At 52.2% G+C, this 26,965-nt stretch overlaps 3 protein-coding genes, 1 long non-coding RNA gene and 1 other non-coding gene across 5 annotated transcripts in view; 4 read left to right on the forward strand and 1 right to left on the reverse strand.

Moving 5' to 3' along the window:
• The window catches only part of EEF2 (eukaryotic translation elongation factor 2), a 97,359-nt gene that overhangs the window by 67,662 nt on the left and 2,732 nt on the right, over positions 1 to 26,965 (forward strand). Inside the window, exons 2-12 of the mRNA XM_050770174.1 lie at positions 20,239 to 20,324; positions 21,343 to 21,557; positions 22,434 to 22,615; positions 22,707 to 22,918; positions 23,304 to 23,482; positions 23,695 to 23,800; positions 24,284 to 24,397; positions 24,752 to 24,890; positions 25,015 to 25,210; positions 25,661 to 25,919; positions 26,345 to 26,452. Of these exons, the coding sequence (XP_050626131.1) occupies positions 20,322 to 20,324; positions 21,343 to 21,557; positions 22,434 to 22,615; positions 22,707 to 22,918; positions 23,304 to 23,482; positions 23,695 to 23,800; positions 24,284 to 24,397; positions 24,752 to 24,890; positions 25,015 to 25,210; positions 25,661 to 25,919; positions 26,345 to 26,452 (1,713 nt within the window). The 5' untranslated portion in view covers positions 20,239 to 20,321. The remainder of the gene's footprint in view (positions 1 to 20,238; positions 20,325 to 21,342; positions 21,558 to 22,433; positions 22,616 to 22,706; positions 22,919 to 23,303; positions 23,483 to 23,694; positions 23,801 to 24,283; positions 24,398 to 24,751; positions 24,891 to 25,014; positions 25,211 to 25,660; positions 25,920 to 26,344; positions 26,453 to 26,965) is intronic.
• LOC126942871 (uncharacterized) overlaps positions 1 to 26,965 on the forward strand; it is a 224,222-nt gene that overhangs the window by 66,329 nt on the left and 130,928 nt on the right. The window lies entirely within an intron of this gene.
• DAPK3 (death associated protein kinase 3) overlaps positions 1 to 26,965 on the forward strand; it is a 98,120-nt gene that overhangs the window by 45,961 nt on the left and 25,194 nt on the right. The gene's annotated exons all lie outside the window — the stretch shown is intronic.
• The window catches only part of PIAS4 (protein inhibitor of activated STAT 4), a 175,026-nt gene that overhangs the window by 40,592 nt on the left and 107,469 nt on the right, over positions 1 to 26,965 (reverse strand). The gene's annotated exons all lie outside the window — the stretch shown is intronic.
• On the forward strand, positions 23,153 to 23,218 carry LOC126943664 (small nucleolar RNA SNORD37). Its single transcript, XR_007721804.1, has one exon. It is a non-coding gene; the product is annotated as a small nucleolar RNA SNORD37 (small nucleolar RNA).

The following is a 26,965-nucleotide window of genomic DNA, read 5'->3' on the forward strand; positions in this document are numbered from 1 at the left end:
TCAAGTTAGATTAGGGCTGAGGGCTGTAGCTTCCTAATCTTTGTTAGAGATGCTTAGACTCAGCGGTGACCACAAAAGGCAAAATTCCCTGTCCTCGTGGAATTGACATTCCAGGAGGGAGATAAACAACAAACAAAATCAAAAGCTAATTGAAGGTCCAGGCGCGGTGGCGCACACCTGTAATCCCAGCACTTTAGGAGGCCGAGGTGGGCAGATCACCTGCGGCCTGGAGTTCGAGACCAGCCTGGCCAAGATGGTGAAAACCCATCTTTACCAAAAATACAAAAATTAGCTGGGCGTGGTGGTGCACACCTGTAATCCCAGCTACTTGGGAGGCTGAGGCAGGAGAATCGCTTGAACCCAGGAGATGGAGGTTGCAGTGATCCAAGATTGCACCATTGTACTCCAGCCTGGGCGATGGAGGGAGACTCCATCTTAAAAAAAAAAAAAAAAGGCTAAATACAGAACATGTTCAGACACTGATGGGAGGTAGACAGACAAGAGGAGAGGGAAGCTATGGAAAATCCCCGCATGACCAATTTAAAGCTTTACAGCCTGTTTTAGGACAAAATTCATCAGTTCTAAATCAGATCCTTTGCAATTCTGACAAAATTCACAAACCACCTCCACTGTTATGTAAGATACATAGAGATAGATGGGGAGAGATAGATATACATACAGAGCGTTATTCCCTTTTTGCACTTAAATAAATGGAGTCGTTCCCTGGGCAAAAATACCTATGAGCCAGGCGCGGTGGCTCACGCCTGTAATCCCAGCACTTTAGGAGGCCGAGGCGGGCAAATCACGAGGTCAGGAGTTCAAGACCAGCCTGGCCAACATGGTGAAACCCCGTCTGTACTAAAAATACAAAAAAAAATGAGCGGGGCATGGTGGCACGCACCTGTAACCCTAGCCACTTATAATGCTGAGGCAGGAGAATCTCTTGAACCTGGGAGACGGAGGTTGCAGTGAGCCGAGATCACGACACTACACTCCAGCCTGGGTAACAGAGGGAGACTCCGTCTTTAAAATGATGATAATGCGGCCGGGCGCGGTGGCTCAAGCCTGTAATCCCAGCACTTTGGGAGGCCGAGACGGGCGGATCACGAGGTCAGGAGATCGAGACCATCCTGGCTAACACGGTGAAACCCCGTCTCTACTAAAAAATACAAAAAAATTAGCCGGGCGATGGGGGCGGGTACGCCTGTAGTCCCAGCTACTCGGGAGGCTGAGGCAGGAGAATGGCGTGAACCCGGGAGGCGGAGCTTGCAGTGAGCCGAGATTGTGCCACTGCACTCCAGCCTGGGTGACAGAGCGAGACGTGAGACTCCGTCTCAAAAAAAAAAAAAAAAAAAAAAAAAAAAAAAAAAAAACCCAGGTATGGTGGTGTGAACTTGTAGTCCCAGCTGATCGGGAGGCTGAGGTGGGAGAACTGCTTGAGCCTGGGAAGTCGAGGCTGCAGTGAGCTATGATCACACCAGTGCACTCCAGCCTGGGTAACAGAGAGATGCTGTCTAAAAACAAATAAGTAAATAATTGAATTGAGAGTTAAGGAATTTGTTCTCTCTCCCACCACCCCACCCTCAGGGCATCTTCTCAGGGACACAGAAGTCTCTTTCATAGAAATAACCACCCACCTACTATTTTTTTTTCTTTCTGAGACTGAGTCTCACTCTATCACCCAGGCTGGAGTGCGGTGGCACAATCTTGGCTCACTGCAACCTCCGCCTCTTGGGCTCAAGCAATCCTCCCACCTCAGCCTCCTGAGTAGCTGGTTTTATAGCCACATGCCACCATGCCCAGCTAATTTTTTTTGCAGCTTTTGTAGAGATGAGGAGAATCGCTTGAGGTGGATGTTGCAGTGAGCTGAGATCATGCCACTGCACTCCAGCCTGGCGACAGCGAGATTCTGTCTCAAAAAACAAAACAAAACAAACAAAAAAAAAAACTCCTGGACTTGAGTGATCGTCCTACCTCAGCCTCCCAAGTAGTTGAGACTACAGGCGTGTACTATCATGCCCAGCTTATTAAAAAAGGTTTCTGGAGGGCCGGGCGTGGTGGCTCACACCTGTAATCCCAGCACTTCGGGAGGCTGAGGCAGGTGGATCACGAGGTCAAGAGATCGAGACCATCCTGGTCAACATGGTAAAACCCCGTCTCTACTAAAAATACAAAAAAAAAAAAAAAAAAAAAAAAAAATTAGCTGGGCTTGATAGCGGGCACTGGTAATCCCAGGTATTTGGGAGGCTGAGTCAAGAGAATCACTTGAACCCGGGAGGCGGAGGTTGCAGTGAGCCAAGATTGTGCCACTGCACTCCAGCCTGGCTACAGAGTAAGACAACATCTCAAAAAAAAAAAAAGAAAGAAAGAAAAAAAGGTTTTTGGTAGATACGGGGTCTCCCTAGGTTGCCAAATCTGGTCTTGAACTGCTAGCCTCAAGCAATCTTCCCCATTTCCAAAGGGCTGGGATTACAGATGTGAGCTACTGGGACCTGCCATGATGTGTTGTATAACCTAGCCTGAAATAGCACACTCCCATTTTCAAAACACCCCATAAAGCTCAGCCCTGTTCAATGTGAGCAGGTCATACCTGGATGTCAGGAGGGCAGATTTGTTGGCACAATCGTGCAGGCTGGGCACCACAAATAGTATCTATTTTACAGGGTGATTGTAGGGCCACGAAGTATTTAGCTCAGTGTCTGGTACACGGTACACCCTCAAGAATTGTGAAATATTATTAGATTGCCATTAATTTAGAAAGGACAAGAGGGTCTCAAGGGCATTCTGCTGAGTGGGGGGTAAAAGCCAATCTGGGCTGGGCACAGCGGCTCACGCCTGTAATCGCAGCACTTTGGGAGGCCAAGGCAGGTGGATCACTGGAGGCTAGGAGTTCAAAACTAGCCTGGCCAACATGATGAAAGCCTGTCTCTACTAAAAATACAAAAATTAGCTGGGTGTGGAGGTGGGTGTCTGTAATTCCAGTTACTTGGGAGGCTGAGGCAGGAGAATCACTTGAATTCGGGAGGCAGACGTTGCAGTAAGCCAAGATCGCACCACTGCACTCCAGCCTGAGTGACAGAGTGAGACTCCGTCTCAAAACAACAACAATAAAAACATTCTTGAAATGACAGAATTATAGAGCTGGAACATGGATCAGTCATTTCTAGGAATCAGGGCAGGGCCACGGGGAGGGGAATAGTTTGTAACAATAAGGAGGTAACAGAACAGCGATCTTTGTGGTGATGAAATAGTTCTGTGTGTTTTTATTTTATTTATTTATACATATTTTTTGAGACAAACTTTCGCTCTTGTTGCCCAGGTTGGAGTGCAGTGGTGCGATCTCGGCTCACCACAACTTCCGCCTCCCAGGTTCAAGTGATTCTCCTGCCTCAGCCTTCCGAGTAGCTGGGATTACAGGTGCCCATGACCACACGTGGTCAATTTTTGTATTTTTAGTAGAGACGGGATTTCACTATGTTGGCCAGGCTGGTCTTAAACTCCTGACCTCAAACCACCTGCCTCAGCCTCCCGAAGTGCTGGGATTACAGGCGTGAGCCACTGTGCCCAGCGTCTGTTTTTGGTTTAACAGAGTCACACTCTGTCACCCAGGCTAGAGTGCAGTGACATGATCATAGCTCATTGCAGCCCTGACCTCCTGGGCTCAAGCCTCCCTAGGAGGTGAGACTGCAGGCATGTGCCACTACCCCCAGCTAATTTTTTTTTCTTTTTTTTTAGAGATAAGGTCTCATGATGTTGCCCAGGCTGGTCTCAAACTCCTGGTTTTAAAGGATCCTCCTTCCTTGGCCTCCCAAAGTGCTGGAATTCCAGGTATGAGCCACGGTGTCCAGCTACAATAACTTGGAACTGTATACACACATTGTACTAATGTCATATTTCTTGTTCTGATGTTGTACATAAGGTGTGACCTTGGCCAGGCGCGGTGGCTCACGCCTGTAATCCCAGCACTTTGGGAGGCCAAGGCGGGCGGATCACGAGGTCAGGAGATTAAGACCATCCTGGCTAACATAGTGAAACCCTGTCTCTACTAAAAATACAAAAAATTAGCTGGGCATGGTGGTGGGCACCTGCAGTTCCAGCTACTTGGGAGGCTGAGGCAGGAGAATGGCGTGAACCCGGGAGGAGGAGCTGGCAGTGAGCCGAGATTGCACCACTGCACTCCAGCCTGGGCAACAGAATGAGACTCCATCTCAAAAAAAAAAAAAAAAAAAAAAAAAAAATTAGGACTTGGGGTAGGGGGAGGGATAGCATCAGGAAGAACAGTTAAGGGATGCTGGGCTTAATATCTAGGTGATGGGTTGATCTGTGCAGCAAACAACTGTGGCACACATTTACGTATATGACAAACCTGCACATCCTGCACATGTACCCCAGAACTTAAAATAAGTTGAAGGAAGAAAAAAAGTTTAAAATGAAAACAGGCCGGGCGCAGTGGCTCATGCCTGTAATCCCAATACTTTGGGAGGCCAAGGCAGGCGGATCACTGGAGGTCAGGAGTTCAAGACCTACCTAGCCAACATGGTGAAACCCTGTCTCTACTAAAAATACAAATATTAGCTGGATGGGGAGGCAGGCGCCTGTAATCCCAGTTACTCAGGAGGCTGAGGCAAGAGAATTGCTTGATTCTGGGAGGCAGAGGTTGCAGTTAGCTGAGATCGTGCCATTGCACCCCAGCCTGGGGTACAAGAGTGAGACTTCATCTCAAAAAAAAAAAAAAAAAAAAAAAAACACAAAAATACAAAGGCTGGGTATGGTGGCTGACGCCTGTAACCCCAGCATATTGGGAGGCCAAGGTGGGCCCATCTCCTGAAGTCAGGAGTTCAAGGCCCACCTGGCCAACATGGCGAAACCACATCTCTACTAAAAATACAAAAATTAGCCAGGCGTGGTGGCGGGCACCTGTAATTCCAGCTGCTCAACAGGCTGAGGCAGGATAATTGCTTGAGCCTGGGAAAGGGAGGTTGCGGTGAGCTGAGATTGCGCTATCTCAATTAAAAAAAAAAAAAATACGGCCGGGCGCGGTGGCTCAAGCCTGTAATCCCAGCACTTTGGGAGGCCGAGACGGGCGGATCACGAAGTCAGGAGATCGAGACCATCCTGGCTAATATGGTGAAACCCCGTCTCTACTAAAAATACAAAAAACTAGCCGGGCGAGGTGGTGGGCGCCTATAGTCCCAGCTACTCGGGAGGCTGAGGCAGGAGAATGGCGTAAACCCGGGAGGCGGAGCTTGCAGTGAGCTGAGATCCGGCCACTGCACTCCAGCCTGGGCGACAAAGCGAGACTCCGTCTCAAAAAAAAAAAAAAATACGCGGGGCGCGGTGGCTCACACCTGTAATCCTAACACTTCGGAAGGCCGAGGCGGGCGAATCATAAGGTCAAGAGATGGAGACCATCCTAGCCAACATGGGGAAACCCCATCTCTACTAAAAATACAAAAATTAAGCCCGGTGCGGTGGCTCACACCTGTATTCCCAGCACTTTGGGGAGGCCGAAGTGGGTGGATCACCTGAGGTCCGGAGTTTGAAACCAGCCTGATCAACATGCAAAAACCCCATCTCTACTAAAAATACAAAATTAGCTGGGTGTGGTGGCACATGCCTGTAATCCCAGCTACTCAGGAGACCGAGCCAGGAGAATCGCTTGAACCTGGGAAGCAAAGGTTGTGGTGAGCTGAGATCCCGCCACAGCACTCCAGCCTGGGCAACAAGAGCAAAACTCCATCTCAAAACAAAAACAAAAACAAAACAAAACGAAAAAACAAAAAACAAAACAACGCAACTGTGCTGCTTCTTTGGTGCTTTGTGAAAATGAAAACAAAAAATCTGGCTGAGTGTGATGTTTCATCCCTGTAATCCAGCACCTTGGGAAGCTGAAGTGGGAGAATCCCTTGGACCCAGGAGTTTAAGACCAGCTTGGGCAACACAGCGAGACCCCATCTCTACAAAACAATAAAATAAAATAAACTGACAGAGGCAGGAGGGCTCCTGGAGGTTAGGAGTTCAAAACCAGCCTCGACGACATAGTGAGATTCCAACTCTAAAAATATTTTTAAATTACCTGGATGTGGTGGTGCATGCCTGCTACTATGGAGGCTGAGACAGAAGGATTGCTTGAACGCAGGAGTTTGAGGCCAGAATGAGCTATGAAGGCAACACTGCGCCCTGCAGCTTGGGTGACACAGCAAGACTCTGTCTCAGAAAAATAAAAAAGAAAAGAAAAAAGAAAGAAGGAAGTAAGGAAAGAAAAAAAGAAGGAAGGAAGGAGGGGGAGAAGGAACGAAAATAGGAAGGATGGAACAAAGGAAGGAAGGAAGAAAGGAAGGTGGGAAGGAAGGAAGGAAATAAATAAAGAAAAAGGCCCTGGTAATCCCTGCAATTTGGGAGGCCGAGGCAGGTGGATCACCTGAGGTCAGGAGTTTGAGACCAGCCTGGCTAAAATGGTAAAACCCCGTCTCTACTAAAAATACAAAAAATTAGCTGGGTGTGGTGGTGGGCGCCTGTAATCCCAGCTACTCAGGAGGCTGAGGCAGAAGAATCGCTTGAACCCGGGAGGCGGAGGTTGCAGTGAGCCAAGATCGCGCCACTGCACTCCAACCTGGGCAACAAGAGCAAAAGTCCTCCTAAAAAAAAAAAAAAGAAATAAAGAAAAAGAAAAGACAATTTTAAGCCGAACACGTGGCCGCTCAGAAAAAAAAAAGACTACATTTCCCAGCGACCCTTGCAGCTGAATGTGGTCACATTACACGATTCTGGCCAATAGCAGGAGTGGCATGTAAACTCTTCCTGTTTTTCTCTTTCCTTCTTGCTATTGGCTGAAATGTGAATGCGATGGTGGACACCTTGGACTATGAGGATGAAGGAATACTTTGGGGACAGCGAGGCAAAGCGTTAAAAAAAAAAGCTTGCGCTCTCAACACCGATGCTGAACAGCTGCACCCCATCAGCCGGGAATTTCTACCTGGGAGGGTAATTGTTTCAATTGTCTCTTTTTTTTTTTTTTTTTTTTTTTTTGAGACGGAGTCTCGCTGTGTCGCCCAGGCTGGAGTGCAGTGGCGCAATCTCCGCTCGCTGCAAGCTCCGCCTTCCGGGTTCACGCCATTCTCCTGCCTCAGCCTCCCTAGAAGCTGAGACTACAGGCGCCCGCCACCTCGCCCGGCTGATTTTTTTGTATTTTTAGTAAAGACGGGGTTTCACCGTGTTCGCCAGGATGGTCTCGATCTCCTGACCTCGTGATCCGCCCGCCTCGGCCTCCCAAAGTGTTGGGATTACAGGCGTGAGCCACCGCGCCCGGCTGTTTGAGAAACATTAACAAGGCAGCAATCCCACTCCTGGGTGTATACCCGAGAGATTTGAAAAGATAGACTCCGCCAGGTGCAGTGGCTCAATCCTCTAATCCCAGCACTTTGGGAAGCTGACGCAGGGAGATAACCTGAGGTGGGGAGTTCGAGACCAGCCTGACCAACGTGGAGAAACCCCATCTCTACTAAAAATACAAAATTAGCCGGCCTTGGTAGCCCATGCCTGTAATCCCAGCTACTCGGGAGGCTGAGGCAGGAGAATCGCTTGAACCTGGGAGACAGATGTTGCAGTGAGCCGAGATCCTGCCATTGCACTCCAGCCTGGGCAACAAAAGTGAAACTACGTCTCAAAAAAAAAAAATTAGCTGGGTTTGGTGGCACATGCCTGTAATCCCAGCTACTTGGGAGACTGAGGCAGGAAAATCGTTTGAACCCAGGAGGCAGAGTTTGCAGTGAGCTGAGATCCTGCCACTGCACTTCAGCCTAGGCAACAGAGTGAGACTTCGTCTCAAAAAAAAAAAAAAAAAAAAAAAAAGGACAGAAAAAGAAAATGTGGCATATATATATGATTGAATACTACTCAGCCATAAAAGGGATTAAATTAATGGCATTCACAGTAACCTGAATGGGATTAGGTACTATTATTCTAAGAGAAATAACTCAGGAGTGGAAAACGAAACAGTATGTTCTCTCTCTCTTTTTTTTTTTTTTTTTTTGAGATGGAGTCTTGCTCTGTCCCCCAGACTGGAGTGCAGTGGCGCCATCTTGGCTCACTGCAAGCTCCGCCTCCTGGGTTCTCGCCATTCTCCTGCCTCAGCCTCCTGAGTAGCTGGGACTACAGGCGCCTGCCACCGCGCCCAGCTAATTTTTTTTTTTTTTTTGTATTTTTAGTAGAGACGGGGTTTCACCGTGGTCTCAGTGTATGTTCTCTCTCATAAGTGGGAGCTAAGCTATGAGGATGCATAGGCATACGAATGATACATTGCACTTTGGGGACTCAAGGGAAAGTTTGGGAAAGGGTGAGTGATAAACGACTACAAATTGAGCTCTGTGTACACTGCTTGGGTGATGGATGCACCAAAATCTCACAAATCACCTCTAAAGAACTTACTCATGTAGGCCGGCTGCGATGCCTCACGCCTGTAATCCCAGCACTTTGGGAGGCCGAGGCGGGCAGATCACGAGGTCAGGAGATCGAGACTATCCTGGCTAACACGGTGAAACCCTGTCTCTACTAAAAAATACAAAAAAAGGGCCGGGCGCGGTGGCTCAAATCCCAGTGGGAAGCCGAGACGGGCGGATCACGAGGTCAGGAGATCGAGACCATCCTGGCTGACACTGTGAAACCCCGTCTCTACTAAAAACTACAAAAAACTAGCCGGGCGAGGTGGCGGGCGCCTGTAGTCCCAGCTACTCGGGAGGCTGAGGCAGGAGAATGGCGTGAACCCGGGAGGCGGAGCTTGCAGTGAGCTGAGATCCGGCCAGGCAGAGCGAGACTCCGTCTCAAAAAAAAAAAAAAAAAAAAAAAAACAAAAAAAGTTAGCGGGGCGTGTTGGAGGGCACCTGTAGTCCCAGCTACTCTGGAGGCTGAGGCAGGAGAATGGCGTGAACCTGGGAGGTGGAGCTTGCAGTGAGCCGAGATCGCGCCACTGCACTCCAGCCTGGGCGATAGAGAGAGACTCTGTATCAAAAGAAAAAAAAAAAAAGAACTTACTCATGTAACCAAATACCACCTGTGTCCCCAAAACCTATGGAAATAAAAAAAAGGGCCAGGTGCAGTGACTCATACCTGTAATGTCAGCACTTTGGGAGGCCAAGGCGGGTGGATCACAAGGTCAAGAGATCGAGACCATCCTGGCCAACATGGTGAAACCCGGTCTCTACTAAAAATCCAAAAATTAGCTGGGCATAGTGGCGTGGGCCTGTAATCCCAGCTACTCAGGAGGCTGAGGCAGGAGAATCACTTGAACCAGGAGGCGGAAGTTGCAGTGAGCCGAGATTGTGCCACTGCACTCCAGCCTGGCAACAGTGCGAGACTGTCTCAACAAACAAACTCACACCACAGGAGGCCAAATGAATATCATGTTGACATCTGTTTCCCAAGTCTTCCAAGTCCCATGGGGCAGTGCAAAGGGCCCGGGTGCAAGCTGCTCACACGTTCGGTTTCCACTGCACTAAGATACCCTGAGCTGGGAGAACCTGCCGCTTTTTTTGGGCGGATCTCAGCCTCCTGCCCTTCCCACCTACAGTCTGTTCTCCCTACAGCAGCCAGCAGAGGGCGTGTGTGAGCACCTGAGTCAAACCCTGTCCCTCCTCTGCCCACTGCCCTCTATGGCTCCCACCTTCCTGGGGATAAAAGCTCGAGTCTTTGCTGAGGCCCACAAGGCGGTGCACAACCTGCTCCATCACCTCCCTGCTGTCACCACTAGAATGCCAGCCCCACCAGGTCTGTGTCCCCAGTCCCTCAGTTAATGTCTGGCAGATACAAAGTGCCCTGTACGTATGTGTGGAATGAGTGAATACAACCTGCGTAGCAACTCTGAAATAGTTTCTGCGTTTCATAACTTTATTTTATTTTATTTTATTTCATTTCATTTCATTTTATTTTATTTATTTATTTATTTTTTGAGATGGAGTCTCGCTCTCACCCAGGCCGGAGTGCAGTGGGGCGATCTCAGCTCACTGCAAGCTCTGCCTCCCAGGTTCATGCCATTCTCCTGCCTCAGCCTCCCGAGTAGCTGGGACTACAGGCGCCGCCACCACGCCCAGCTAATTTTTTTTTTTTTGTATTTTTAGTAGAGACGGGGTTTCACTGTGTTAGCCAGGATAGTCTCGATCTCCTGGCCTCGTGATCCGCCCGCCTTGGCCTCCCAAAGTGCTGGCATTACAGGCGTGAGCCACCGCTCCCGGCTTCATAATTTTAAACAATTATATCCAGCACTTCTAAAGCACAGAACTATTGACAATTGGGCTAGATAATTCTCTTGGGTGGGGCTGTCCAAAGCAGGGTGCTGAACAGCACCCACTCTGCCAAGGCAAGCACAAATGTCCCCAGATGTTGCCGTTGTGCCCTGGGGAGGCAGGATCGACCTTGGCTGAGACCCCCTGGGTTAGGGGATTCCATGGACCTCCAAGAGACTCTTGTGTCTCTTGATCCTCTGCCCTGCTGAGGTCCCAGGAGGCCACACACATTGAAATCCACACCCTGAGTGGGGAGGGAGAGAGGAGGAGAATCCGGGAGCTGCGGTCTCCCTGATATATGCTGTTCACCCCATCGGGAGTTTTTTCTTGTGTCTTAATGTTTTTTCCAAATAATTGAGGCAGGATTTCAATTGCAACCTCAACATCATCAACATTTGGGGCCAGATCCTTCTCTGGGGTGGGGCCGTCAGGGCAATGAGCGGCATCCCTGGCCCCCACCCACTCTATGCCAGGAGCACCCCAAGTCATGAGAACCATGCATATCCCCAGAGGTTGCTAAGTGTCCCCTTGGAGCAGAACCCACACAGGAGGTTAGTCAGGTGCACGGGTTCCTGCCTGTAACACCAGGTGCTCAGGAGTCTGAGGCGGGGAATCGGTTGAGCCTATGGTTCCAGACCAGCCTGGGCAACATCTTGCGGGAAAAAGAAATCCCCTGGGGCGGCTGGGCGCGGTGGCTCATGCCTGTAATCCTAGCACTTTGGGAAGCAGAGGCAGACAAATCACTGGAGGCCAGGAGTTCAAGACCAGCCTGGGAAACATGGTGAAACCCCATCTCTACTAAAAATACAGAAATTAGCCGGGCATGATGGCGCATGCCTTTAGTTCCAGATACTTGGGAGGCTGAGGCAGGAGAATCGCTTGAGCCCAGAAGGCGGAGGTTGCAGTGAGCTGAGCTTGCGCCATTGCACTCCAACCTGGGACACAGAGTGAGACTTGGCCTCAAAAAAAGAGAATACAGCAGTGAGGATGCACAAATACCAGTGACCCACAAAGTGGACGAATTCTTCTAGGTAATGTTGAGTGCAAGAAGAGGCTGGATCCAGAAGAGGCCGTGCTGCACTGTCAAGGTGTGAGAAGCTCAAAAATAGGCCACACAAAACAATCTGTGTCAGGAGATAGGGTGGTTACCCTTAGCAGGGAAGAGGGTGTTTCTGGGGCCTGATCATGTTGTATGTTTTTTTGATCTTGGTGCTGGGTGTTGGAGTGTTTTCAGTTTGTGAAAATCACGAGGCTTTATACATTCAATTCATGTTCTTTCTGTATATAGGTTACACTTTATTTTAATATTATTTTTTGACACAGAGTCTCCCTCTCTCACTCAGGCTGGAGTGCAGTGGTGTAATGTCAGCTCACTGCAACCTCCACTCTTGGGTTCAAGGGATCCATCCTCCCATCTCAGCCTGCCAAGTAGCTGGGACTACACACGCACACCACCACACCCAACTAATTTTTTGTATTTTTAGTAGAGACAGTTTTACTGCGTTGGCCAGGCTGGTCACGAACTCCTGGCCTCAAGTGGTCCACCTGCCTTGGCTTCTCAAAGTGCTGGGACTATATATGTGAGTCACCAAGCCTGGCCTAATTTTATTATTATTATAATATACATATTTTTTTCCGAGATGGAGTCTTACTCTGTCGACCAGGCTGGAGTGCAGTGACACGAGCTCGGCTTACTGCAACCTCTGCCCCCTGGCTTGAAGCAATAGATTGTTATATTTTTAGTAGAAACGGAGTTTCGGCCGGGCGCGGTGGCTCAAGCCTGTAATCCCAGCACTTTGGGAGGCCGAGACGGGTGGATCACGAGGTCAGGAGATCGAGACCATCCTGGCTAACACAGTGAAACCCCGTCTCTACTAAAAAAAATACAAAAAACTAGCCGGGCGAGGTGGCGGGCGCCTGTAGTCCCAGCTACTCGGGAGGCTGAGGCAGGAGAATGGTGGGAACCCGGGAGGCGGAGCTTGCAGTGAGCTGAGATCCGGCCACAGCACTCCAGCCTGGGCGACAGAGCGAGACTCCGTCTCAAAAAAAAAAAAAAAAAAAAGAAACGGAGTTTCACCCTGTGGGCCAGGCTGGTGTTGAACTCCAGACCTCATGATCTGCCTGCTTCAGCCTCCCAAAGTGCTGGGATTACAGGCATGAGGCACTGTGCCTGGCCTATTATTATTTTTCAAGAGACAATGTTGTGGTGGGTGGGAGTCTTGCTCTGCTGCCCAGGCTGCAGTGTAGTGGCACGATCATAGCTCTCTGCAGCCTGGTACTCCTGGGCTCAAGCGATCCTCCTGCCTTGGGCTCCTAACCTGCTGGGATCACAGGCGTGAGCCACTACGTCGGCCCTGTGCAACTTCTGTTTTCTTTCTGAGACAGATTCTCCCTCTGTCACTCGGGCTGGAGTACAGTGGCAAGATCTCGACTCACTGCAACCTCCACCTCCCGGGTTCAAGCAATTCTCCTGCCTCAGCCTTCCGAGTAGCTGGGATTACAGACGCCCGCCACCACGCCCAGCTAATTTTTGTACTTTTAGTGGAGACAGGGTCTTGCTATGTTGGCTAGTGTGGTCTCCAACTCCTGACCACAAGTGATCTGTCTGCCTTGGCGTCCCAAAGTGCTGGGATTATAGGCATGAGCCACTGCACCGGCCTCTGTGCAACCTTTTTTTTTTTTTTTTTTTTTTTTTTGGGACAGAGTCTCGCTCTATCACCCAGGCTGGAGTGCAGTGGCTGGATCTCGGCTCACTGCAACCTCCGCTTCCCAGGTTCACGCCATTCTCCTGCCTCAGCCTCCTGAGTCGCTGGGACTACAGGCGCCCACCACCATGCCCGGCCGTTTTTTTTTTTTTTTTTTTTTTTTTTTTTGGCCTCTGTGCAACTTCTTAACCCTGCTTCCCACCCCCAGGGATTTGCACCTGTGTTGTTCTTTCACCCTGGGTTCCCCTCTATACTTTTGCTTAATTAGCTCTTTTTCTTCTTTCAGGTAACAGCTTAAAAATTACCTCCTCTGGGCCGGGCGCGGTGGCTCAAGCCTGTAATCCCAGCACTTTGGGAGGCCGAGACGGGCGGATCACGGGGTCAGGAGATCGAGACCATCCTGGCGAACACGGTGAAACCCCGTCTCTACTAAAAAAATACAAAAAAAAAACTAGCCGGGCGAGGTGGCGGGCGCCTGTAGTCCCAGCTAGGAGGCTGAGGAGGCAGGAGAATGGCGTAAACCCGGGAGGCGGAGCTTGCAGTGAGCTGAGATCCGGCCACTGCGCTCCAGCCCCGGCGACAGAGCGAGACTCCGTCTCAAAAAAAAAAAAAAAAAAAAAAAAAAAAAAAAAAAAAAAAAAAAATTACCTCCTCTGGCCGGACGCAGTAGCTCAAGCCTGTAATCTCAGCACTTTGAGAGGTCGAGGCGATGGATCACCTGAGGTCGGGAGTTCGAGACCAGCCTGGCCAACATGGCAAAATCCCGTCTCTACTAAAAATACAAAAATTTGCTGTGCGTGGTGGCGTACACCTGTAATCCCAGCTACTCGGGAGGCTGGGGCAGGAGAATTGCTTGAACCCAGGAGGTGGAGGTTGCAGTGAGCCAAGATTGCACCACTGCACTCCAGCCTGGGCGAGAGAGCAAGACTCCGGCTTAAAAACAAACAAACAAGAAAACACCTCCTCCATGATGCCCTCCCTGATTCCCCATGCTAGATCTCAATCCTCTCCTGTTTTTGTTTTTTCATTTTTTTTTTTTTTTTTTTGAGAGGAAGTCTCACTCTGTCGCCCAGGCTGGAGTACAGTAGCTCAATCTCAGCTCACTGCAACCTCTGCTTCCTGGGTTCAAGCGATTCTCCTGCCTCAGCCTCCCGACTAACTGGGACTACAGCCGTGCGCCACCACACCCAGCTAATTTTTGTATTTTTAGTAGAAGGATGGTTTTGCCATGTTGGCCAGGCTGGTCTCGAACTCCTGACCTCAAGTGAATATCCTGCCTCTGCCTCCCAAAGTTCTGGGATTACAGGCATGAGCCACCACGCCTGGCCTACCCTCCTCTCTTATGCCGTGTCTTTTCTTTTTTTTTTTTTTTTTTTTTTTTTTGAGACGGAGTCTCGCTCTGTCGCCCAGGCTGGAGTGCAGTGGCCGCATCTCAGCTCACTGCAAGCTCCGCCTCCCGGGTCTACGCCATTCTCCTGCCTCAGCCTCCCGAGTAGCTGGGACTACAGGTGCCCGCCACCTCACCCGGCTAGTTTTTTGTATTTTTTAGTAGAGACGGGGTTTCACCGTATTAGCCAGGCTGGTCTCGATCTCCTGACCTTGTGATCCGCCCGTCTCGGCCTCCCAAAGTGCTGGGATTACAGGCTTGAGCCACCGCGCCCAGCCGCCGTGTCTTTACTCAGTCTCCCTCGCCCTCCTAGTGCAATTTGAGAGCTTCCATTTGTGCAGATATTTGATTGGCTATTTTCTCTCCAGCCCACCATCTCCTGAGGGCAAGGATTTCTCTCTGTTTCTTTTAAAGCTGGGTCCCATGGTTGCTGGACACACGAGTGCCAGGGTCTGAGGAATGTTAGGAACTGGCTTTCGGGAGAAGTTGAAAACCAGGGGAAAAACTGATGCTTGTGTTTGCGGGCAATGTGGGTGTGGCCCAGTGGAAAGTCCCCTAGCCCAGAGGCCCCCAGGGCAGCCAAAAAAACAAAGAAATGCAAAACAGGTAGCTGAAGGCTCTAATGCACGTCCCTAAGGTTGCACTGGGGTCCTCAGCAGAACGGGGAGTCTGGACAGACCCAGACCGAGACCCTCAGTTTAAGCCTCAGTAATCTGGGGCTGCATAAATCCATATTCACCATAAAGACTCTGCATAGCTCTGTGGTCAGAAGTACCAGCTTTTGCTTGGAGCTTCTGTTCTTTCTTTCTTTTCTTTTTGAAATGGAGTTTTGCTCTTGTTGCCCAGGCTGGAGTGTAATGGCGCAATCTCGGCTCACTGCAATCTCTGCCTCCCGGGTTCAAGCGATTCTCGTGTCTCATCCTCCCGAGTAGCTGGGATTACAGGCACGTACCACCAGGCCCAGCTAATTTTTGTGTTTTTAGTAGAGACAGGGTTTCACCATGTTGGCCAGGCTGGTCTCGAACTCCTGACCTTAGGTGATCTGCCCGCCTTGTCCTCCCAAAGTTTTGGGATTGCAGGCGCGAGCCATTGCGTTCGGCCTTTTTCCTTTTTTCTTTTTTTGGGGTAATGGAGTCTCCCACTATCACCCAGGCTGGAGTGCAGTGTCATGATCTCTGCCCACTGTAACCTCAGCCTCCTGGGTTCAAGTGTTTCTCCTGCCTCAGCCTCCTGAGTAATTAGGACCACAGGAGGCGCCCGCCACCACGCCCGGCTAATTTTTGTATTTTTAGTAGAGTTGGGGTTTCATCATGTTGGCCAGGCTGGTCTCCAACTCCTGACCTCAAGTGACTCACCCACCTCTGCCTCCCAAACTGCTGGGATTACAGACATGAGCCACTGTGCCTGTTCTTACTACGCAGACTCACCAGGCCTCCCTGAACCCATTTGTTTAATCACCCAAAAGAGAAAATCCACTTTTTTTTTTTTTTTTTTGAGACGGAGTCTCGCTCTGTCACCTAGGCTGGAGTGCAGTGGTGCAATCTCAGCTCACTGCAACCTCCACCTCCTAGGTTCAAGGGATTCTCGTGCCTCAGCCTCCCGAGTAGCTGGGATTACACCACACCCAGCTAATCTTTTTGTATTTTTAGTAGAGACAGGGTTTCACCGTGTTGGCCATGAGGGTCTCGATCTCCTGAGCTCATGATCCGCCCGCCTCGGCCTCCTAAAGTACTGGGATTACAGGCATGAGCCACCACACCCGGCCAGAGTCAACTCTTAATATGGATTATCTTATACCAGGTACTGGTAATATTAGGTGCTTTATTTATATTTATTTGTCTGTGTGTGTGTGACAGAGTCTTGCTGTGTCCCCCAGGCTGGAGTGCAGTCGTGAAATCATAGCTGACGGCAGCCCGAAACTCCTGGGCTTAAGCAATGATCCCACCTCAGCCCACAGGCATATGCCACCAAGCCAAGCTCATTTATGTATTTATTTATTTTGAGACAGAATCTCGCTCCGTTGCCCAGGCTGGAGTGCAGTGGTGAGATCTTGGCTCATGGCAGCCTCTGCCTCCCAGGTTCAAGCAATTCTCGTGCCTCAGCCTCCTGAGTAACTGGGATTACAGGCACACGCCACCACGCCTGGCTTGTTATTATTATTATTATTATTATTATTTTAATGGAGATGGGGGTCTCATGTTGCCCAGGCTGGGGTCAAACTCCTGGGCTCAAGCAATCCTCCCACTTCGACCTCCCAAATTGTTGGGATTACAGGTGTGAGCCACCATGTCTAACCTATTTCTATTCATTTCTTTAAATCTCACGAGAGCCTTATAAAACCGATTCTATTATGATTCAATATATTACATGCAGCACCCACGGCTCAGAGAGGTTGAGTAACTTGCCCAAGGTCACACAGCCAGAGAGGGAAGAAGCCGAGTGTAAACTCAGCGCATCTGGCTTTGTTCCCCCCCCCCGCTTTTTTTTTTTTTTTTTTTGACAATCTTACTCTGTCACCCAGGCTGGAGTGCAGTGACCTGATCTTGGCTCACTGCAACCTCCACCTCCCCGGTTCAAGCGATTCTCTTGCCTCAGCCTCCCGAGTAGCTGGGATTACAGGTGCCCACCACCACGGCTGGCTAATTTTTTGTATTATGGGGTTTTGCCATGTTGGCCAGGCTGGTCTCGAACTCCTAACCTCAGGTGATCCACCCGCCTCTGCCTCCCAAAGTGCTGGGATTACAGGCATGAGCCACCATGCCCGGTCCGTTTTCCAAATCTGAAATGCATCTGGGCAACAGTCGCAGGGCCGGGCTCCTTCCCGATTAAACCACTCCTCGAGTCGGATTCGGCTGCACCTTTACTAGCTCTGTGAACGTGGGTAAATGACTTAACATCTCTGAGTCTCCATTTTCTCAGGCGTAAAGGAGCCCACCCAAAGCCCAGGGTGTGGTTAGGTTAGGTGGAGTATTTGATTTAAAGGACCGTGAGGTCAGGGCCTAGTAAACGCTCAATAAACCGTTAAAAGGCAGTGTTGGCCGGGCGCGGTGGCTCACGCGGGTAATCCCAGAGCTTTGGGAGGCCGAGGCGGGCGGGTCACGAGGTCAGGGGTTCAAGACCAACCCGGCCAACATGGTGAAACCCCGTCTCTACTAAAAATACAAAAAATCAGCTGGACGTGGTGACGCGCACCTGTAATCCTAGCTATTCGGGAGGCTGAGGTAGGTGAATCGCTTGAACCCGGGAGGCGGAAGTTGCAGTGAGCCGAGAGCGCATCATTGCACTCCAGCCTAGCGACAGAGCGAGACTAGGTCCCCCCAAAAAAAAGGCAGTGTCGAGAGGCCTGCACTGGCGACTGTCGGTCAGCAGAGGCCGCTACTGCGGTCTCTGAGCCCTCCTGGCGCCGCAGCAGGCGCATGCGCAACGGAGCTTCTCTGCAGAGGTGAATTTTTTTCTTGGTCCCCACCCTTTAAACGCAGCCTGTATTTATTATTGTACTTATGACAGCTGACCTGGTTGTGGCTGCTTGTGGTACTCCAGGATTCTGCTATTCGTGGATGTGGGGATGACAGTGGGAGAGATCCTTCCCTGCCAACACCTGGCTCCATCCCTGCAGCTGTGGGGTTGAAAATACCCCTTTTTCCCTTAAGCTCTCCCCCTACTTCTTTAAATTACATGATATTAGAATTTTTCAATAAGCAATCCGTGCACTTGAGAACAAATTCAACCCCTGTTTTATTAAGTTCCGGGATAGATGTGAACAGCCCCCCCACCCTTTTTTTTTTTTTTTTTTAAGACAGAGTCTCGCTCTGTCGCCCAGGCAGGAGTGCAGTGGCCTGATCTCGGCTCACTGCAACCTCCGCCTCTCGGGTTCAAGCGGTTCTCCTGACTCAGCCTCCCAAGTAGCTGGGATTTCAGGCGTTCACCACCACGCCCGGCTATTTTTTTTTTTTTTTTTAAATTTTTAGTAAAGACGGGGTTTCTCCATGTTGAGTAGGCTGGTCTCGAACTCCCAACCTCAGGTGATCTGCCTGCCTTGGCCTCCCAAAGTTCTGGGATTACAGGCGTGAGCCACTGCACCCAGCCTAACCCCTTTTTAATTTTTTAATTTTTTTGAGACGGAGTCTCGCTCTGTCACCAGGCTGGAGTGCAGTGGCGCGATCTCGGCTAACTGCAACCTCCGCCTCTCGCCTAACCCCTCTTTCAATGAAAACCTTTCCATTACATCTCTGAAATGCCCCCACCTTGCAAGGAAAAAACGGCTGCGAAGCGCCCAATAGGGAACCCAACACGTAGTAGGTGCTTAGTGCATTTAAAGATTTTGAAGAATTTTATTATTAAGAACGAGAAACGGAATACCTCTCTGCTCAAAACTCAGCCCCCAAATGGCGCATGCGCTTGACTTGTAACTTAACATTAAACGCGTCACCGGCACAGGTGTAGGTGGTTAGGGACCCCGGGCGCTCACATCTGCTCCCTGCCATGCCATCTGCCTTTCGGAGCCTCAATTCTTTCAGAAGATACTTTCCGTTTTCCATCGGGTTAAATGGTGATAGCAAGAGCAATCATCCATTAAATGAAAACCAAGGTTGAGACAGCGCTTTGTAAAGCAAAGTGCCCGAAGCATTTGTGAGGGGGAGGAGTGTACAGGTTTATTTTAGAGTCCAGGCTGGAATTTGCATTGCTTTTTGTGGATCCACACCTCCCCCTCTCTCAGCCCAGGAAAAGCACTGCAGTGGCTCTTCTGTTTCACAAAGTGAGTTTAGGGAAAGACGTGCCGCAGGGGGTTCATTTGCACTGCGAGAACATCATTCATGCAAGAAATACTGAGTACCTACTATGTGCTAAACAGCGGGCTGGGCTTTTCATAAGGAATAGAGATACTCAATTGAATGCCAATTCATGAGCTATGAAACACATTCAACTGTTTCTTAGGGTCAGATTAGGACACAAATGCTAAACAGTCTTCCTGCGCCTCCCCCTGGAGAGGAAATGAACTAGAAAATGAAATTGTGCCAGTAAAGCGCTTAGCCGGGTGCCTGGGACATGGCAAACCAGTCCTGAAATAAATGTTTTATTAATAGCAATCTTAGCTAATTAAAATACATAGCGTTTATTGAGCGTTGGGTATCAGGCACGGTGCTAATTCTTTTAGATGTCTTTAGTTCGTTTTAGCCCACCTCAAACAATAGAGTGGTATTGATCACCTCCGATTTACAGACGAGGAAACTGAGGCAAAGAGAAATCCTAGTAGTTAGTAGAAGTGCACGCAGTGTGGTCAAGCTAGCAAGGTGTTTTGTCCACTGCTGTATCTACAAAACCTCTAACAATGCCTGGTGCATAGATGCTCAGTATGCATTTGTGGGATCAGTGATTCCGATGCCTGCTTCTTATAAATCTTTTTATTTTGAAATAATTGCAGGTAAGGAGTTGAAAAACAGTATAGTCGTCGCGAGTGTCCTTTTTCCTTCTGCTTCTCCCAGGGATATCGGCTTACATAACAACGCCCAAACCGGGAAATTGACTTGGGTAAAATACACAGACTCTATTCACCTTGCAATGTGGCTTTAATAGAAGTGCTGGACATTTTGTAAGCTGATATCGTTGCTATGGTTCTTATTCTCAGCTAAAACGGCGCTCTTTGCTTTGTGCACCTGAACACTGCACACCGAGGGCGACCACCATCCCCGAGACGCCCAGACTGTATCCTAAAGCAGCCTCGCCAGCGCCGAATGGGTTAACGGGGGAGGTGTGCGGGAACGCCTCCGTGCGCTTGCGCGGCGTCGCTTCGCCCCGCCTCCGCAGCGCAGTCACATGACCCGCCCAACCGGCGTCCGCCTATAAAGTGCTGAGTGTTGACGTCAGCGTTCTCTTCCGCCGTCGTCGTCGCCATCCTCGGCGCGACTCGCTTCATTCGGTTCTACCTGGGAGAATCCACCGCCATCCGCCACCATGGTGAGTAACCCTGCCTCGCTGGTGTCCCGGAACGGCGGCGGGACCTCCGCGGGGCCGACGCTGCCTAGACGCTGGGGCCGCCTGTGCCGGGAGGAGACGTAGCGGCGGCAGAGCCGGAGGAGCCGGGGCTGGGGCAGCGGTCGCCGCCATGTCTGCGCCGCACTGTTCCCGGAGCCCCTTCTCCGCTTCCGGGGGCGCCGTAACCTTGCCCAGACCTGGCTGGAGCTGGGGTGTTAGGGAGGATGGGGGTGGGGTATGATGATGTGGCAGGCGTTGTAATGGCGGGCACCGCGGTGGAAGCGGGGAGACGGGGAGGCGCCTTATGTAACTCGCGGGCCGCGAGTTTGAGATCGATTTTCTGCCGGGGGACTAGGGGCGGCAGGGAAATGGCAGAACGAGCAAAGCGACACCTGAAAGGCTCCCGCTTTTTCTCCCAAATATCTTCTCCTGATGCTGTTAACTGTCGGCCCTAGGCGCTTGTCCTTGTGACTCCGAAATGTGCAAAGACTCGTTTTGAGACACGAGGTGTAGGCTTGTGGCTGTTAGGGCCGTTCCGGCTCCCCGTTATCTCCTGGGGTGGGTGGCCTTGTGTGATCCCTCTTGCCGAGGGTTGACCTTGCATTTTATTATGAAGGTTTTTGGTCGGGGAAGCCTGGGTGGCCCGATGACAACGTGGAGGGGGCTTTGGGAGAAGCTTCATCTCTTACGTGTTTGGCCTCTAATAACTTTTTAGTGTTTGTATTTGGTATCAAGGAAATCTGTTGCCACTGAGTTTTATTTCTGAGCGCTTTTAGTTTTGGGTTGTCCGTTCTGGATGACATCTGTTGACAGTGGATCCTTGGAGATTGTGGGGTAGTTCTCAAGGCGTGTTAGGCTGGCAGGATTGGGTGGGCTTCGGGTACCCCAACACCAGTCCCCTCCTGGCCTTGGGCATGCTGGTTCGTTTGGACCGAAGGCTCCACGCCAAGCCGTGTTCCTGGAAATCTCGAGCTGGTCTGAGCCTCCCCCTCTTGCCCAGGTGAACTTCACGGTAGACCAGATCCGCGCCATCATGGACAAGAAGGCCAACATCCGAAACATGTCTGTCATCGCCCACGTGGACCACGGCAAGTCCACGCTGACAGACTCCCTGGTGTGCAAGGCGGGCATCATCGCCTCGGCCCGGGCCGGGGAGACACGCTTCACTGACACCCGGAAGGATGAGCAGGAGCGTTGCATCACCATCAAGTCAACGTGAGCTCCCCGTGCCCTCTGTACCCAGGCAGGGAGGTGCTGGCCTGGCAGCTGGAGGCCACTGGGCCAGGGTGGGCGGGGAGAGACTAGGCAACGTCTCTTTCTCCTGGTTTCTTAATTCATGGGAGAATGAGTGAGGTTCAGTCCAGTGAGACGGGGATCAAGAGTCACAGGGATTGGGGGTACTGCGAGCCGGAAGATTTTCTTGAGGAGGGGCTTCACTCAGTGGTTCTCCTTCCCTGGGGGACTTGCCGCCACTCCTACAATATCTGGAGGGGTTTTGCTGTCACACCTGGAAGGGGGGGTGTTCCTGGCACTCAGGATGCGGGAAGCTCTTGTGTTGCACTGGATGGCGTTCATTCCGTGACAGTTTCTGGCCCCTGACGTGAGTGGGGTGAGAGTCTAAAACGTGAGCGCAGAGCACAGTGATCCCAAATGCCTTTTGTCCTGGGTTGGCACCATAGTGAGGGTCTCTGGCTAAAGCTCTTCATTTTCACTGGAGCAGGGGCAGAAGTGAGGAGGGAAGGGTCAGAGTCTCTGAAGGCTTTTGCTGTCCTGCGGGGTCTTTTCATTGCTACTTTGAGTCAGGTGTGATGAGTCTTGGGGGGATCAAGTCGGTGGGGCAGAGTGTCTGGTCAGGAGGGCTCTGAGTAGCTGGCTGTGGGGCTGGTACCAGGAGTTCCCTGTCGGGGGGGCGGGGGGCCTGTCTCGGACAGAGTATTGTGGAGGCAAAGGACAAGGGTGGGTTGGGTCTTGTGGGAGCCTCTCAAGGGATGAGTCATGGAGGGAGGAGCAGCCTGGCTTCTGACAGCATCCCAGCCTCCCTGGGCCAGGTGTGTGCATCCTGTCCCCCTGATGGATCCCTCCCTCCATCAGTGCCATCTCCCTCTTCTACGAGCTCTCGGAGAATGACTTGAACTTCATCAAGCAGAGCAAGGACGGCGCCGGCTTCCTCATTAACCTCATCGACTCCCCCGGGCACGTCGACTTCTCCTCGGAGGTGACCGCTGCCCTCCGAGTCACTGATGGTGCATTGGTTGTGGTGGACTGCGTGTCAGGTAAGCAGCGGGTCCCCCTGAGGCAGGGCCTAGAACCCGGGGCCTTCCCTGTTTGAGGATGACAGCGCCGCCCCGTGCCCTGCATCCCTAGGCGTGTGTGTGCAGACGGAGACAGTGCTGCGGCAGGCCATTGCGGAGCGCATCAAGCCTGTGCTGATGATGAACAAGATGGACCGTGCCCTGCTGGAGCTGCAGCTGGAGCCCGAGGAGCTCTACCAGACCTTCCAGCGCATTGTGGAGAACGTGAACGTCATCATCTCCACCTACGGCGAGGGCGAGAGCGGCCCCATGGGCAACATCATGGTACGGCCCTCCCTGGCTGGGTGGTGTGCCCGCCGCATTGGGCACCGCAGGAGCTGGCGGGGAGCGGAGTTGAGCTGAGGGGACTGGAAGTGTGTTTTTGCCAGGAATGTTGGGGTGACAGAGAAGGGGGCTGGAATGTTCTCAACCTTCTTGACCCAGCCCTTGATCTTTGGGCAGCTGGAAGTGGCGAGCACAAGGAACGGTGTTGTGGGTGGTGGAGGGGCCGGCCCCCTTGTTCGTGATGACTGATCATTTCTTCACTTTGACCTGATGTCTACTGAAGAAATCCAGCGTCTGAGGCCCATGCCTGAGGCACCCAGTCCGCAACTGCAGGCTCTGCCCAGGGGCCCTCCTCACAGTCGCTTCCCATTTCTCATACTTCCAGATCGATCCTGTCCTCGGTACCGTGGGCTTCGGGTCTGGTCTCCATGGGTGGGCCTTCACCCTGAAGCAGTTTGCGGAGATGTACGTGGCCAAGTTTGCTGCCAAAGGGGAGGGCCAGTTGGGGCCTGCCGAGCGGGCCAAAAAAGTGGAGGACATGATGAAGAAGCTGTGGGGTGACAGGTGAGCCCTGTGGGGTATCGTTGTGGGGTTCCTGACACCTGGGGGGAGTGGCATCGCCCAGGGTTGTGGTGCCATATTCACAGCACGGTTCAAGCCCACCAGTCACCCCAGAGAGTCTGGCACAAGCACGTCCCCTTGGCGATCCTCCCACCGCCCCCCCGCCGCATGCCTTCGAGGCCCTAACTCGATTTGGCTTTGCCTCTCCCTGCCAGGTACTTTGACCCAGCCAACGGCAAGTTCAGCAAGTCAGCCACCAGCCCCGATGGGAAGAAGCTGCCACGCACCTTCTGCCAGTTGATCCTGGACCCCATCTTCAAGGTGAGGAGTGAGGGCTGCGCCGGGCCTATTGGCCCCTGGTCCTGCTGGTTCTGGCCGGTTGCTTGTCAGCTGATTGGGTCCATCTCCCTGTGGGGCAGGTGCAAGGTGGGAGGAGGGCAGCTCCTAACGGAGGTGGAGTCAGGGTTCTTCTCTTAAGGCCTGGACTACACAGCCAGAGCTTGGGACCTCCCTTGCAAGGAGGGGTGTGGGTAACTTGCGGTTTTGGCTACAGGTGGCCATTCAGTGCTTGTAAGTCAGAACTCGTGCTCTTGTCTATGAGTCAGAGTGGGCTTTTTCTCTGCTCTATCTCGAGGCTTCCTCCAGCTCCCCATTCGCTCGGCTGGGCCCCTGGTAGGCAGGCCAGGCCTGCTCCTGCTCCGCATTGCGTCCCCCTGCGCTGACCTTAGTCTCCCGAGCAGGAAGCACAAGGCTTCCTCCTGCCGTTCCCAAATGGGCTTTCCTGTCTCGTCGTGGTGAATTTAGGTGTTTGATGCCATCATGAATTTCAAGAAAGAGGAGACAGCAAAACTGATAGAGAAACTGGACATCAAACTGGACAGTGAAGACAAGGACAAGGAAGGCAAACCCCTGCTAAAGGTGCGGCCTGGGCCCGGCCCGCGGGTGGAGGGAACGCAGGCTGCGGCTTCTGGATGCTTTGACAGCCCAGGCCCTGGGGGCTGAGGTCCGCAGCTGCGCAGGGACAGCTGCTGTCCCTCTCGATTTAGTCTTCAGGTGTTGCTGGAGACACATCCTAGCAGCTAGCTCCATCTGAGACAGGTGTGGACAAGGGCCTTGGCAGGAGTGTGCGTGGCCTTTGCCTCCTTCCAAAAGGGGCCATGCTTTGGAGAACATGACTCGTGACTTTGGCTTCCTTGGCTTCAAGAGAGGAAGGGTGTATGGGGCCTTCCTGGGCTCCCCAGGTGTCTGATGCGCCACCCTCCGCCCCTGCAGGCTGTGATGCGCCGCTGGCTGCCCGCCGGAGACGCCTTGTTGCAGATGATCACCATCCATCTGCCCTCCCCTGTGACGGCCCAAAAGTACCGCTGCGAGCTCCTGTACGAGGGGCCCCCGGACGACGAGGCTGCCATGGGTACGTGGTCCTGGTGGTTGAGTCCTGAGTTGCAGCTGGAGGACTTCCTGAGGTTGCGGGTTGCAGGGTTCCAGAAGGCTGAGCTGCACTGGAATAAAGGTTGCGGGTTTTCTCTGTCCCTCAGGCATTAAAAGCTGTGACCCCAAAGGCCCCCTTATGATGTATATTTCCAAAATGGTGCCAACCTCCGACAAAGGTCGGTTCTACGCCTTTGGACGGGTCTTCTCGGGCCTGGTCTCCACCGGCCTGAAGGTCAGGATTATGGGGCCCAACTACACCCCCGGGAAGAAGGAGGACCTCTACCTGAAGCCAATCCAGAGGTGAGCTGCTGGGTGATGGCCTGGCCCCTCGGCACTGTTGTGGGCCCTGCCCCGCTCCAGGTCTTTGGCGCCTCGGTCAGGAGCTAGAAGTGAGGAGCGTAGAGGGAGTGTAGGGTGATATTAGTGCCAGCCACAGCTTTGATCCTCAGAATCCAGTGAGGGTGTTCCTGGAGAAGCCACAAGTCCTAGGGCACAGCAGATCCCCGCTCATCTGTATCCTTGGGCTCCAGGTGGGTGGTGACAGTCTTGACCCATACCCAGGGAGAGGGCAGTGACTCCGAAGAGGGTATGTTTCCTGGCAGCCCCCACACAGCAGTCAGGGACTTGCGGAAGCCCCCAGCCTGCCCTGGGACCAGGCAGGAGGGCTGCCAACCCTGGGAGGGACCTGCCCTAGCCTAGGATCCAGCAGAATCATTCCTGCGGCCTGCTGCCACCTTTTGCTTTCTCCAGAACAATCTTGATGATGGGCCGCTATGTGGAGCCCATCGAGGACGTGCCTTGTGGGAACATTGTGGGCCTGGTGGGTGTGGACCAGTTCCTGGTGAAGACGGGCACCATCACCACCTTCGAGCACGCACACAACATGCGGGTGATGAAGTTCAGCGTCAGCCCTGTCGTCAGAGTGGCCGTGGAGGCCAAGAACCCGGCTGACCTACCCAAGCTGGTGGAGGGGCTGAAGCGGCTGGCCAAGTCCGACCCCATGGTGCAGGTGGGCAGGGAGTGTACCTGTTGGGAGCAGTCACTGTGGGGGGCGGCTTGTGGCCTCAGCTGTGGCTGTGTGGGTTGCTGTGGTGGTGAGATTGGGGTGACATGTCATGAAAGGAGGGGTTCCCAGCTGCGGGAAAAACCCCTGCTTCCGTGGGGCTCACACCTCTCAGATGGAAGTTGTGTAAACGGGGACTCACGCCCAGGAGGCCCCCGCCCTCTCCTAGGCTGCCCTGTGCATGTTCACTGTAGCTTGTGGGCCTTACATTTCTTCAGGAGTTTGTGCTGGTCCCAGGCTCCCGGCACCTTCCCCTGAAATCTTGTCCTGGCGGGGTCCAGCTTCTCCCTAGCTAAATGGAAGCTGGTAGCCTGGTGTCCCCCCTGTTCCGAGCCCCCTGCCCCTTTGGTGCTAACTCGTGTCCCTTTCAGTGCATCATCGAGGAGTCGGGAGAGCACATCATCGCGGGCGCCGGTGAGCTGCACCTGGAGATCTGCCTGAAGGACCTGGAGGAGGACCATGCCTGCATCCCCATCAAGGTGAGGCGCCAGTGACCAGCCGTCCCCACGCCCCTCCCCAGGCACCGACTCCTGCTCTCTGTTTTAAAGCTGAGCCCAAGTGGGCTCCGTGCAGGCGCCTAGACTCGATCTTAGCCTTGGTCTCAGCATTTTAGGTTCCTCAAGTCTCCTCTCTAGGGTCTTCTCCAAACATGTGGGGCTGTTTTGTGTTCGTTTTGTTTTGGAGGTAGAATCTTGATGTGTCATCCAGGCTGGAGTGCAGTGGCGTGATCTCAGCTCACTGGAACCTCCACCTTCTGGGTTCACGCCACTCTCCTGTCTCACTTAGCTTTCTGAGTCACTGGGACTATAGGCGGCGCGTGCTACCACGCCTGGTTAATTTTTTTTGTATTTTTAGTAGAGACGGGGTTTCACTGTGTTATCCAGGATGGTCTCAATCTCCTGACCTCGTGAGTCCCCCACCTTGGCCTCCCAAAGTGCTGGGATTACAGGTGTGAGCCACCGTGCCTGGCCCGGGCTATTTTTTTTTCTTTT

This window comes from Macaca thibetana, chromosome 19, assembly GCF_024542745.1.
Source record: "Macaca thibetana thibetana isolate TM-01 chromosome 19, ASM2454274v1, whole genome shotgun sequence".
NCBI lineage: Eukaryota > Metazoa > Chordata > Mammalia > Primates > Cercopithecidae > Macaca > Macaca thibetana.